The 13,054-nt window shown below is 42.0% G+C and overlaps 1 protein-coding gene across 5 annotated transcripts in view; it reads left to right on the top strand.

Moving 5' to 3' along the window:
- Nucleotides 1–308: 308 nt before the first annotated feature.
- The window catches only part of STX12 (syntaxin 12), a 33,856-nt gene continuing 21,110 nt past the window's right edge, over nucleotides 309–13,054 (top strand). For 3 of the 5 annotated variants that reach the window (XM_060140900.1, XM_060140896.1, XM_060140899.1), the window contains exon 1: nucleotides 309–534. In XM_060140900.1, the coding sequence (XP_059996883.1) occupies nucleotides 417–534 (118 nt within the window). In that variant the 5' untranslated portion in view covers nucleotides 309–416. Of the gene's footprint in view, nucleotides 535–11,296; nucleotides 11,444–12,211; nucleotides 12,401–13,054 lie in introns of all 5 variants that reach the window. The other 2 variants (XM_060140897.1, XM_060140898.1) reach the window with 2 other exon arrangements.

Here is a 13,054-nt window from a genome sequence, read left to right as displayed (position 1 = left end):
GCTCAGAATAGAACAGAATAGGATGTTAGGGCTGAGATCATCTGGTACAATTTTATGCTAATCGAAAAATTCTTGCCTTCTGTCACCGTGCCCTGGCGATAAACAACACCGCCACCTCAGATTCTCCAATCCGAGCCCCAATGGTATGATGTCATCGCCCCGCCCCGCATCCCCAAGCTCCAGGGCGTCACGTCTCTAAGCTACCGTGCCTACACCAGTTCCAGAGGCGCCTGCGCAATGTGGGGGAGCCAGGGCGGACGTGTGCGCGCTGCGAGGGGGCGGGGCTAGGGCTCACGCAGCTTTAGCCCCTTCCCCGCCCTTTCTCTTCCCGGTTTCCCTGTCAGCCTGCTGGTCGGGTCTGGCGGCTGCTTCCGGTAGGAGCGCGGTGCAGGGCGAGTCGGTCTCGGCTCCTCGTCATGTCCTACGGTCCCTTAGATATGTACCGGAACCCGGGGGCCTCGGGGCCCCCGCTCCGGGACTTCAACAGCATCATCCAGACGTGCAGCGGCAACATCCAGCGGATCAGCCAAGCCAGTGAGCCGGGGTACCGGGCTGGAGGGCGGGGGCCGTCCCGGGGACAGGCCCGGGTGAGGCTGCCGGGACGCGGAGCCCGGCTAGGGCTACGGCCAGGGCCACACCTGAGGCCGTCTTGGGTGCTCTACTCTGGGTACGGCGGGCTGCTATCCCTGAGTCTGCGAGGCCCAGGCACCCCGAGGGTCCGGAGCCCCAGCTGCAGCTCGAGTTTCTTAGGAGTTCTGCTCTTAACCGTGTTGGGGCCAAGACAGCAGTCCTGACAGCCGCAGGGTGGGAGGGTGTGTGTGTGTCCCCTCCAGGCAGTGAATGAGTCGACTGGCTCCAGTGGTCAGCCTAGTTTTTCCTGTCATCTGCCTCCCTCCACCCACCTCTCTTTCCTCTTTGGCCAGCTTGGATCGGGAGCTGTTTACTGGTTTAGACTTTACATTCTGCTGAGCTTCTGGCTTCTTGGAAGTCAGAACCTTTCAATTAAGGGAAGTGGAGAGTGCATGTGTTTTGGTGACTTTAATACAGTTCTTCCTGTAAGGAATTTGGAAATCAGATACAATGACTTGGATTCGAGGGGTGAGATGACTTCTACTTTAATAAAGAGAATTCACCAAAAACATTTTAGTTTACATTCTTTTGTCTTTTGTAGCAAAAGATTTGCATATATTTTTGGATTTCAAGCCAATGAGGCTTTTGTTTTCCTTCCCCACCTAGTTACTCTTTTGAACAAGCATGATACACAGAGAAGCTCAGGGACATGGCCACAATCACATAGCAAGTAAGACATGGTAGAGGTGGTGGTGGATTTCAGAATGTCATTGCTTGTCTTAAAACTCCCTCCCCACCATTAGGGTCTGAATGATACTATAGTTGAATGAGTCAAATACACGTTATTCCTTGTGCCTGAAAATTAGCTCAGAGCCTTATAAACAGGAGGTCAGCAGCAGCAACTACTTGGAAAGAATGGTATCATGATCCTTGTTGTTTATTATTGTGTTTTTGTGAGCTTGGCTGTACCCTGTTAATAGGTACAACTAGTTGGTCCTGAATTACAATTATGTTCTATATTTTAAAGAACAATCTATCACTTAGCTTTTAAATTTAAATATATAATGAGAGAGGGAAGTTTCTGATGGAAAGCGTTTGAATCTGGGCACTTTGGAAGTGGAAAGAAGAATATGTGGTCTGTTAAATCCAGAAATTTGAAACAAAAATTAATGTGACCACTGGTTAGAAAGTATAGTACTTTGTGTTCCAGTTTCCTTTGTGAGGGAGCTGTAATACAGGTTAGATCAGAATATTCTGGTTCAATACTGAAAGTTTCTTATTGAGGCCAAATATAATTTTAATGTCTATTTGTGAAATTTTCATTCTGCATGTATTTGAGTATGAGGCATGTAGTATGTATAGGAACTGACATGGATTCCTTCAACAGGGAACCTGTGGCGTACATAATGACTGAAAGCGATCGCTACTATAGAAGAGATATAATAAAATTATAGATATTCAGGAGAGAAAGACACCTTTTTCACTTGGGAGAGGCCAGGGAAATGCATTATTGGCATTTGAGCTAGGTCTGGAAAGATGGTGGAAAGTATTTGAACTTTCGAGAGTAAAGAAGGGAAGAGCATTCCAGGAGGGAATAAAATGAACAAGGCATGGTAGTGGGAAAGCATGTGGTGTGTATAGAAAAGTAGAGTGATTTAATTTGGCTAGACTGGTGGAGTCCAGAAAGTAGTGGAAAATAGGATTGGAAAGGTAAGTTGGGGCCCAAACATGAAGTGCTTTAAGTGCTACACTAAGGGGGTTTGGATATAATTCTGTAGAAATGTGTAAATTGAGTTGGAAGGGAGAGAGACTGGAATCAGAGACACCAGTTAGGATCTGAAAATGAAAAGAAGGAAAGGATAGGAGAGGTGTCTGGTGATAGAATTGTTAAGGTTTAGCTGTTGATTAGGCATCAGGCTCAAGGGATAGTTGGATTCATTTCATTAATAACATTAATAGCTAACATTTGAGTACATACTGTATGCCAGGCAATATAAGTGCTTTACATGCATTCTCTTAATTTTGTAACAAACCTGTGAAGTAATTACCAATATTATTTCTTTTTATGGGTTAGGAAACAGGCTGAGAAAGGTTAAATAATTACCCAGCTTACAAATGGCAATACCTAAATTTGAAACCAGATCTGTCTCTTATGACCAGCATTCAGCCTTTTTATAATTTTTAATTAATATTACAGTTTTATAACAGTTAACACTTCAAGTTACAAGTGACTTTTCTTTCTTTTTTTTTTTACTCTTCATAGGAAGCTATGGGGAATACCTGAGGCTGTGGAACTTTCTCTTCTTGTGGTGTGTCTGCCTCTCCTGCTAGATTGTTAGTTCCTTTGAAGAAATGGGACATGACTTATTCATCTTTATATTTCTAGTACTTATCTCAGACCCAAGTATATGTTAGATTCATTCATTCACTGTTCAACAAATATTCTATGAGCACCTGCTTAGCACTGGGGCTGGAGTGATGAGCAGGACAGACAAAACCCTGCCCTGATTGTGTGTATGTGTGTGTGTTTGTGTATGTGTATGTATACACACATATGCATACATGCACATATATAAACAATATTGAGAAATAATAAGTGCTATGAAGAAAAAAATAAGGGGACAGAGAGTGAGGAGAGCAAGAGGGTGGGTGTGCTATTTTATATTTTTACATCAGTTGGTCAAGGAAGGCCTCTCTGAGGGGGTGATGTTTGAGTAGACACCTGAATGAAGTGAGGGAGGGAACCTCGTGAGTAGCTGGGGGAAGGCATCCTAGGCAGAGGGAATAGCAAGAGCGAAGACCTCAGTGCTTTCAAGAATAGCAAGGAGACTAGTGTGGCTGGACTGCAGTTAGAGAAGGGGAGCGTAGTAGGAAAAGAGGCCAGGGAGGTAGCCAGGGATCATATCATTTAGGGTCTTGATGCTTAGTAAATTGTATTTAGTAGATTTGAATGAATGAGGTTTCTCTACCATCTTGGAACTCTTCCTGACTCATTTACCTTGTGCTGTGTGGTTCCTACCACATCTTATGACCCTAGTCAGTGTGAGTTGGAATTCTCCCCTTGGGATTGTTTACTGAGGCACTGGGAATTTGAAATTGGTAGGGTGACATTGCTTCTACCCACTTATCAGGCTGGTGCCCATCCCCCAGACGTGGCCAGCATACCTAAGTATACAGTCTGAATGTGACCTCCCAGACATATGTCCACATCCATAAAGTCCTGCAAGGACCTGTATCTATTGAAAATTTGAGAGAATAGCTATTCTTTTTTTCTCAACTGTGGGTTTTTTCACATATGTGGGTTTGGAATTGCTGAGCATATCAGCCTGAAATACGGCAGGCCACTGCGTGGGTTGTTATAGGTACAGCTAAGGTTGACTGCCTGGTACAAGGGGTTGTTACCAGTATGTGTGGGCTACAGAAGAAAACTGCTTGACTCTGTCTATTGTGAAACAAAGGGTCTGGGCAAGTATTGCTGAGGCAGATATAAGGAAATAACCTTAACAGGCGCCAAGTTATCTCTGAAGAGATTTAAAGAACATCATTTCTGTTCTTTAACGTTGCTAATTTTTTTAAAAAATTTATTTATTTTTGGCTGTGTTGGATCTTCGTTGCTGCGCACGGGCTTTCTCTAGTTGCGGCGAGCGGGGGCTACTCTTCGTTGCTGTGTGCAGGCTTCTTATTGTGGTGGCTTCTCTTGTTGCGGAGCACAGGCTCTGGCGTGCGGGCTTCAGTAGTTGTGGCACGCGGGCTCAGTAGTTGTGGCTCACGGGCTCTAGAGCGCAGGCTCAGTAGTTGTGGTGCATGGGCTTAGTTGCTCTGCAGCATGTGGGATCTTCCTGGACCAGGGCTTGAACCGATGTTCCCGGCATTGGCAGGTGGATTCATAACCACTGCACCACCAGGGAAGCCCAACGTTGCTAATTTATTGATATGGTTCTGTTTACTAAAAAGATGAAAAGCAGTTGAACTTTTAAAACTGATTATCATGTGCAATCCTCTGGGTTGTTCTTTCAGAGTTATTTTCATATTGGCCCCTTGCTCTTTATTTCATTGTCCTCCTCATAAGTCTTCATGATCTCAGCCTCTGTCGTCCAGCAGCATAGTCTCAGTGTCTCTGTTCCCATTCTAGTTCATCCTGATAAGGCTATCAGCAGTTTGTCTAAAGTCCTGTTTTCATTATACCACTCACCTCCTCAAGAGCCTATGGCGGCTCTCTGTTGTCTGCTGTATCAGATCTTAACATTCCACCTTGCTTTCACTGTCTCTGTCATCTTAACCCAAATTAGCCATATTTTCTACTTCTCTTTGTTACAGGCAGGCTGTTTTTCTTAACATCTCTAAACACGGGGTTTTGCTGCAAGTTTTTGCTCTTTCTGTTCCTCCTTTCTTTAATCTTTCCCTATCTCACTAGCTATCTAAATTATAAAAATCCTTTGAGTTGCGCTTAAATCCTGCCCCTTGTAACTAAGCCTTCCTTTGCTTTTGAAAGAGTGAAGTCAGGAAGAGCCTGGGCCTTAAGCTCAGTAGATCTGTGACTGAGTCCTTGCTCCTCTGTGTTGTACTGTTCACCTTGGGCAGGCTAGTTCCTCTTTCTGCCTGTTACCCCATATGTAAAATGAATGGTGTTGTTAAAGTGGGATGTTTGAAAGTGCCTAGTCTAGTGCCCGGTACATAGTAGACATTCAGTAAATGGTGATATCATTGGTTGAGCCCCCTGCTCCACTATAGTTTAGTAGTTAAGTGAGCAGGCTCAGGAGTCAGACTGCCTGGGTTTGAGTCCTAGATCTGCTTCTTACTAACTATGTAAACATATTGCTGTACCTCTCTATTTCACAGCTTCCTCATCTATAAGATGGAGTTAGTGATAGACTCTACTTCACAGGATTGTGAGAATTAAGTGAGGTAATTTATATAAAGTGCTTAAAGCAGTGCCTGCAACATTGTTTAAGAAATGTTAGCTATCATTTTGGTTTTTTCCTTTGAACTTGCAAGCTTAGCACGCACTTTATTCTGTAGTCTTTAATTCATGCTTTTTGACCTTGTTATTCCAACTGAGAGATTACTATTAGTTTTGTTGTGGGGATAGTGATCACACATTGTACAGCTGTCTTTAGCTTCAGTGCCTGGCACAGCAGTGGATATGTAGTTAGCATTTGATATGTACTTAATTGATTTTATCATTGCTAAGTACATTTTTCTTGGTCTCGAGTTTGATAATAATAGCTATCCTTAATTGAGTTCTTTTAAGTGCCAGACGTGTTATAAATTTAGCTTCATATTATCTTAGGTCATCCTCACAACAACCATATGAGGGTTCTCTTGTTTTTCCCATTTTTTAGGTGAGGAAACTGAGGCACAGGGGAATAGAAACTTTTGCTAGGAAGTGGTGGAACCAGGAATAGCACACAGCAGTCTTAACTGAGAGTCTGTGCTCTTAACGAGTTCGTGTCCTGTCATGGGTATGGTAAATAGAAGATTATACCTTTGATGTTTAGTATTCATGTTCAGTTTAGTTTAGAGCTTTACTATTGTAGTATAGTGGCTACTTTTTTTTTTTAGTTGTTTTAATTTTTTAGCTGCATTGGGTCTTCGTTGCTGTGCGCGGGCTTTCCCTAGTTGAGGTGAGCAGGGGCTACTCTTTGTTGCGGTGTGCGGGCTTCTCGTTGCTGTGGCTTCTGTTGTTGCGAAGCACGGGCTGTAGGCGCATGGCTTCAGTAGTGCGGCACACGAGCTCAGTAGTTGTGGCGCGTGGGCTCAGTAGTTGTGGCTCGTGGGCTCTAGAGTGCAGGCTTAGTAGTTGTGGCACACGGGCTTAGTTGCTCTGTGGCATGTGGGATCTTCCTGGACCGGGGTTCGAACCCATGTCACCTGTTTTGGCAGGCGGATTCTTTTTTGTTGTTGTTGTTGCTAGAAATCTCTCCTGTCTTAGGAAGTTGACAGAGAGATGCTACTTTTTTTTTTCTTGAATTTTATTTATTTATTTATACAGCAGGTTCTTATTAGTTATCCATTTTATACATATTAGTGTATATATGTCAATCCCAATCTCCCAATTCATCACACCACCACCCCGTGGCAGGCGGATTCTTAACCCCTGCGCCACCAGTGAAGTCCTATAGTGGCTACTTTTAAAAAGTCAGGTCATTTTCATCGTAACTTTGCAAAAGCAGTGCAAACCTAATTTTCAAAGACACTGAGATGACTTCATTGTAATAATGACCACATAGGCTATCACTTTCTCATTTAATGTACATATTGCTTTTTTTTTTTCTTTTCTTTTTTTTTTTTAATGCTCTTTCTTTGAATTTATATTTGCTTGTTTAATATACTGAATTAGAGCATTCGAGTCTCTCAGATGAAGAAATTTTTACCTGTATGGTAGTTGCTTTTGATATGACTAGACGTTGATTTGGATTAAGGTTCATTTGGAGATTCACATTCTGCCTATATCAGCTAAAAGCACACGAAGAGTGTTCAGTTTAGAGTAGTTCCTAGTGTGGATGTTAGCTGTAATGTGCAATAAATTGATTTGCTTCGTAGTCTTTTAAAAATTTTAGCCAGGACATGCTTTTAAAAGTGAGAGGTCAGTGATAGGAGAAATTGAGGCCTAGTTTTAAAAATAACAAAATTGCTTACACGGAACTGAGGCCTAGTCATCTGGTTTCCAGGATTATGTAGCATTTCATAGAGAATAGATACCCAATTATTTTCATCCAAAATATTGTGACAAATCAATCTAAAGTAAAACTTTTATTTACTAGAATGCTTAGAAAAGGAGTTTTCTCATTAACCAAGCTGACCAGAAAACCCTTTTAGATGTAGCCCATTTTGGTAAAAATTGTTCCAAGAAGTATCACTGTACTTTTTGACATTTTAAGTACATTCAAGTGAAAATAAGCATGTATGTAAACATTCACACTATTCTATTTCTTTTTGTGCTTTAGGTTTAAGGGATACATTTCTTAGTTGTAAAACAGATGGGTCATTAAGTCACTATTTTCAAATAAACCTCTGATGTTGGTGGTTATGGAGGGCGGTATACAAAACAATGATACTTCCAGTAGATGTAGACACCACTGTCTTTATCGTTTGAGTTTTGGGGCATCTGATACCTGAGTCTTGCTGGAAACTTTTAGGAAAATATCAATATGCAGGAATTTAGATAGAATTGATGGAGGCTTGGATTCATTCTGGTGCTAAACTAGTAAGTGACCCTATAAAGTCCTCCTCCGCCCCACCCCCCATCCCAATTCAGGTAATCTCTGCAAACAAAAGAAGTCAGAAAAGTCTAGATAAATAAAAGTTCTCAGCTGAGAATATACAAAGAGCAGCTGAATTTCAATTGATTTTTTCCCCCCAAAGTCTGTAAAGTCCCCTTTGCTCTCTAGGGCATTTAATATGGTTTGATAGACGATTAACAACTTGAAACTTTGACATACCTGTAGAGTTTCTAAGGAGAATGCTCAATATAAAGACAGTCAGTAAGATGAAATGTTTCCTTGAACTGCCATACTAGTAACATTTCCCTTTATATGTCACCCTGTAACCAACTATTTTCTGGAGGGGTATGTATGTGTGTGTGGTTATGCAAAAATGAGTAGAATGTGGTCAGTGCCATCAGAGGCATATAGTCAATCCAGTCCCATTTGTACACAGGCAGAGTCTCTCTAAGCCAAACTCTGGCTTAAAAACACTGCTTGGTTACACAGCATCATTCTGGGACTAGAGCTTCTTCATTATTGCTGAATTTTAGCATTGAGCAGTGGTGGGAGTACTTAGAGATCATTTAGTCCTTACATAGTTGTAATAATTTAATGAATACAAAGCCCCACACAAATAGTAAGTACTGTGACAAATAGTAAGTACTCAATATATGTTAGTTAAACCTGAATATCATATACAATTGGTGAAAGAGACCCAGCAACATGAAATGACTTGTCTGGTGCCATACATGTAGTTAGTGGTCGAATCTGGCTTAGAGTTTAGGTCTCATTATTCCTAGCTCATGTTTATTCATATCTTCTGCCTTGAAAGTGGCATGACATAAAACAGAGGCTAACTCAATTAATCAGCAGTTACTTATTACCCGCTGGGTGCTGGCACTCTGCTGAACTCTGGTGAGTACACAGGAACCTTACCAAAGGTGGGAGGGAGTCCGGGAAGGGAGCAGGTTAGAGCAAGGGCATCAGCCTATCTGGAGCAGAGAGCTATTAAGTTAGGAAGCTATCAGATAAGCAGGTGGGGCGAAGTGGAACACTGGGAAACGGAGGCCTGCCCTAAGTCACTAGTTCTGTGTATTTCCTTTAAGCGTCAGCCTTTTGAGAGAACCTAGTGTGGCATAAAATATATAGTCATTGGGGGCTTCCCTGGTGGCGCAGTGGTTGAGAGTCTGCCTGCCGATGCAGGGGACACGGGTTCGTGCCCTGGTCCGGGAAGATCCCACATGCCGCGGAGCGGCTGGGCCCGTGAGCCATGGCCGCTGAGCCTGCGTGTCCGGAGCCTGTGCTCCGCAAGGGGAGAGGCCACAACAGTGAGAGGCCCGCATACCGCAAGCAAAAAAAAAAAAAATATATATATATATATATATATATATATATGGTTATTGGAATTAGCCCTCCTGGGTTTGAATTCTGGTTTTTATGACACTCTGCTCAAAACCATCAGTGGCCTCACATTTCTTTAAAATTCGAAGTCCTTGCTCTAGTTTACAAGGCCCTATGTAATCTGGCTCCCCTCTCTCTCTTACCTCTCTTTTGCTCCATCTAGGCCTCCTGTGCCTCCATCACAAGTGCTCTTGCCTTGGGGATTTTGTGCTTAATGCTCTCTGCTACAGAGCTCCCCCAGAAATTTCGCATGGCTTGATCTTTCACTTCCTTTAGGTCTCTGCTCTGTGTCGCCTTATCAGAGACGTCTCTGACCGCCCCCGTGTAAACTAGTACCCCCTCCCTACCAGCCTTTATCTGAATTTATTTTTCTTTATAGCACTTATCACCACCTGATATATGCTTATTATCTCTTTTCCTTAAAATGTAAGCTTCTCGAAAGCAGTATCTTATAGAGCATATAACAGTGTAGAGTAGGTATTCTAAATGAATGAATGAATGAGTTTTGTAACACTCAGTGTGAGCCTCAGTGTGCCCATCTGTAATAATGCTTATTTAATAAGATAATACTTATCAAGTGTGAAGGAAACACACTTCTGTGTTTCCTCCACTGTCAATACTTCTGACACCAGATGTGTGGATTTACCACACACCAAGTAATTATCATATTCTCTGGACTTCAGTTGGGTGTCCTCCAATTTAACTCAATTCTGACACTACCTGGAGTTAGCATCAGATTCCACAAATTAAGGACTTAGTCCCACAAGACTCCCCCCACCCCACCCCCTTCAGATGCCAATTGTAAGTCCAAGTTCTTATCTGTGCTTCTGAGCCATCTGTGCTTCTGACCAGGTTCCCATGAGCCCCTCCTCAGGTTCAGCTAGTTTGCTAGCTCAGCTCGCATAACTCAGGAAAACATTTACTTACTAGATTACTGGTTTATTATAAAAGGATATCATTCAGGAGCAGCCAGATAGAAGAGATGCATAGGGCAAGGTATGTGGGAAGAGCTCAGAACTTCCATGCTCTCTCTGAGCGCTGACACCCTCCCCGCATCTCCGCCCCCACCCCCCCTGCCTTTCCAGAGGTTGATGGGTGGAACTGAAAGTTCCAACCTGATAATCACTTGATCTTTCTGGTGACTAACCCCACCCAACCTGAGCCTATCAGGAGCCCTACCCTAAGTCACTTCAATAGGTAAACTCAGTATGCTCCAAAGGAACCCTTTATGAATAACAAAAGACACTACTATCACTCAGGAAATTCCAAGGGTTTTAGGAGCTTTATGCCAAGAACTGGGGACAAAGACCAAATATATTTTTTATTATACCACATCAAGTATGTAGCCCAGTGTCTGGCACATGGTGAATGCTCAGTAAATGCTAACGTCTGTCCTCTTTCTTAAATTATTTGTTTGGCCACCCAGTAGATAGCTTTGACGCTGATTCCCATTTGACTTAGGTAAGAAGGACATTATACATCATAGTGATGAAAAATGATTATTTATATCTTACATAGTGTTTTTTTTAGCAGAATGCAGTATTTTATAGTGCTTACATTTTCCAATGGAACCAATAAGCTAAAAACCCTCATTTAATGGAATAGATATATTTTAGGAAAGTTTGTCAAAAGGCAACTTTTTAATCAAGTGAATTCTATATTTCTATTGTAAAAGTGGAGTTATAGTTTTACTTAAAAAATGGCCTCAAAATAAGATAAAATCATAATTTGAAGTGTTAAAAACCAATATATTCTTGACTTTGCAAAATTTTGCTTTGTTACACCCATGATGACACAGGGATTTGGGCTAGCGAGTGTTGACCTAAAACAGAGACTGCCAGATATTTCTCCAGCAAAGAGGGGTTTATTCACGGTCAGCAGAGAGTTGCGGTTTGGGGTCTGCAATCATGGCTAGCCAAGTGGAATCCCCCTCCTGGCAAGGGAAGGGGAAAAGGAAGTTGGGAGGGGTATAGCAAACAAAGAGTCCTTGGCTTTTCATTGGCTGAGAGGAGTCTTCTTCATAGCAGTTGGGCTTGGCTGTTGTGGCAGGGTGTGCGAGCTCCCCCTTCTGGTCTCCCAACTCTGTTTAACTGAAGTTTCTGTTTATTAATTTTTTACAGGAGAAATAACTTGTACATGCTGCTAAGGACTAAGTTGTTCAGTTTCTACTTAGGAGAAGAGTCACTCAGCAATCACCTGGGAGATTTTGCTTAATTATTGTTTCTTAACAGACTTAGAGGCTATTAACACATCTGTGTTTTTGTAAGGTAACTGGTACTTAATAAACTTCGGCTTGCCTTTTTACTACCCTTGGTGACCGAATAAGGGCCAAGGTTATGACTCTGACCCCCAAATTTTGTTATTTAAGAAGCATCTTATCATAAGAAACAATTAATTTTTATTTATTAATTTAAAAAAATATTAATTTATTTTGGTTGTGCTGGGTCTTAGTTGCGGCAGGTGGGCTTCTTAGTTGCAGCTCACAGGCTCCTTAATTGTGGCACGTGGGCTCCTTAGTTGCGGCAGGTGGGCTCCTTAGTTGTGGCACGTGGGCTCCTTAGTTCTGGCGTGAGAACTCTTAGTTGCGGCATGCATGTGGGCTCTAGTTCCCTGAGGGATCGAACCTGGGCCCCCTGCATTGGGAACACGGAGCCTTAACCCCTGTGCCACCAGGGAAGTCCCAGGAACAATTAATTTTTAAAATTCTAATAAGTGCAATTTCGTTTTCATTGGACATTGAAGCTTTGTTTATATATTGTTACTATGAGATATATACAAATGATACAGTACAGTGGTTTCCTCATCTTCTTCCACTAAGCCAGTCATTTAGCAGTCTGGTGTTTTACAGGTGAAACTTGGGCATTAATCCTGAGAGGGTAGGAAAGGCCCTCACAAAGGACACTGTCTTTTGGCTAGAGGAGCCATATATTACCTATTGTGTTATAGTATCTCTTGAAGTTCTAGTGAAACTTGAAGATAATTAATTGTGTTTCCCCTGGGCAAAAAGTACTCTATTATTGTGTTCTGTATTCCAGCTACTTGCAATAGAAGACAGGGAATGCTCTTAAAATGCAAACGTGTAAACAAACAAAAAGGTCGTACAATAAAATTCCAAGCTCTGCAAATGAATGAATGAATGAATCTCCCTCGTCCTCCCTGCCAACCAGAAAAAGAAAATAGAAAGCAGGACATGGGAAATCAGGGGCTCTGTTCCTGTTGCAGAGGTCAGTGAGGGACAAGGGTGTTCAGATTCCCAGGCAGGCTGGTGTTTCTCCTTATTGAGAGATAATCCATTCCTCTGCTTTCCTAGTCCAGGACTAGGGGCTTAAACATCTAGGATTCAAACATGACCATTCCAAATCTTAGCACAATATCTAGGTAGAGTAATCTGAACAAAACGATACACTGTTTGTCTACAGACAGCGTAGTTAAAATATAGGCATTGCAGTCTGATGTACCTGGGATTGATTTTTTTGCCCTGCTACTTTTTGTGTGCCCTTATATTAGAATTTAACTTCTTTAAATATATTTCCTCATCTGCACAGTGGAGATACACCTACTTCAGACTGTTGCTGTGAAAATTAATAAGATTATGTATACAAAGCTCCTAATATAGTACTTGGCACATAGAGGTGCTCAGTTAGTGGTAACTTAATAATAAGTGTACATTGTCTTTCCAAAAATGTTTGCCGTATAAAATATTGTGTATGAGTGAATTTAAATTTTTATTGTTGTGAATTGATATTTGGTATCAAGGCCATTCCAAAAGCAATGAACATTTTAACCAGTGCCATGGGAAATCTGGCAAAATGTGGGAGTTCTTTGGGAGTGACGAACAAAACCACCACCCTCTACTTACAGTAACTTACAGTTACTCT

This window comes from Lagenorhynchus albirostris, chromosome 2 (genome assembly GCF_949774975.1).
Source record: "Lagenorhynchus albirostris chromosome 2, mLagAlb1.1, whole genome shotgun sequence".
Lineage (NCBI taxonomy): Eukaryota > Metazoa > Chordata > Mammalia > Artiodactyla > Delphinidae > Lagenorhynchus > Lagenorhynchus albirostris.
Note: the sequence above shows the minus strand (reverse complement) of the source record. Positions and strands in the feature narration are given on the sequence as shown.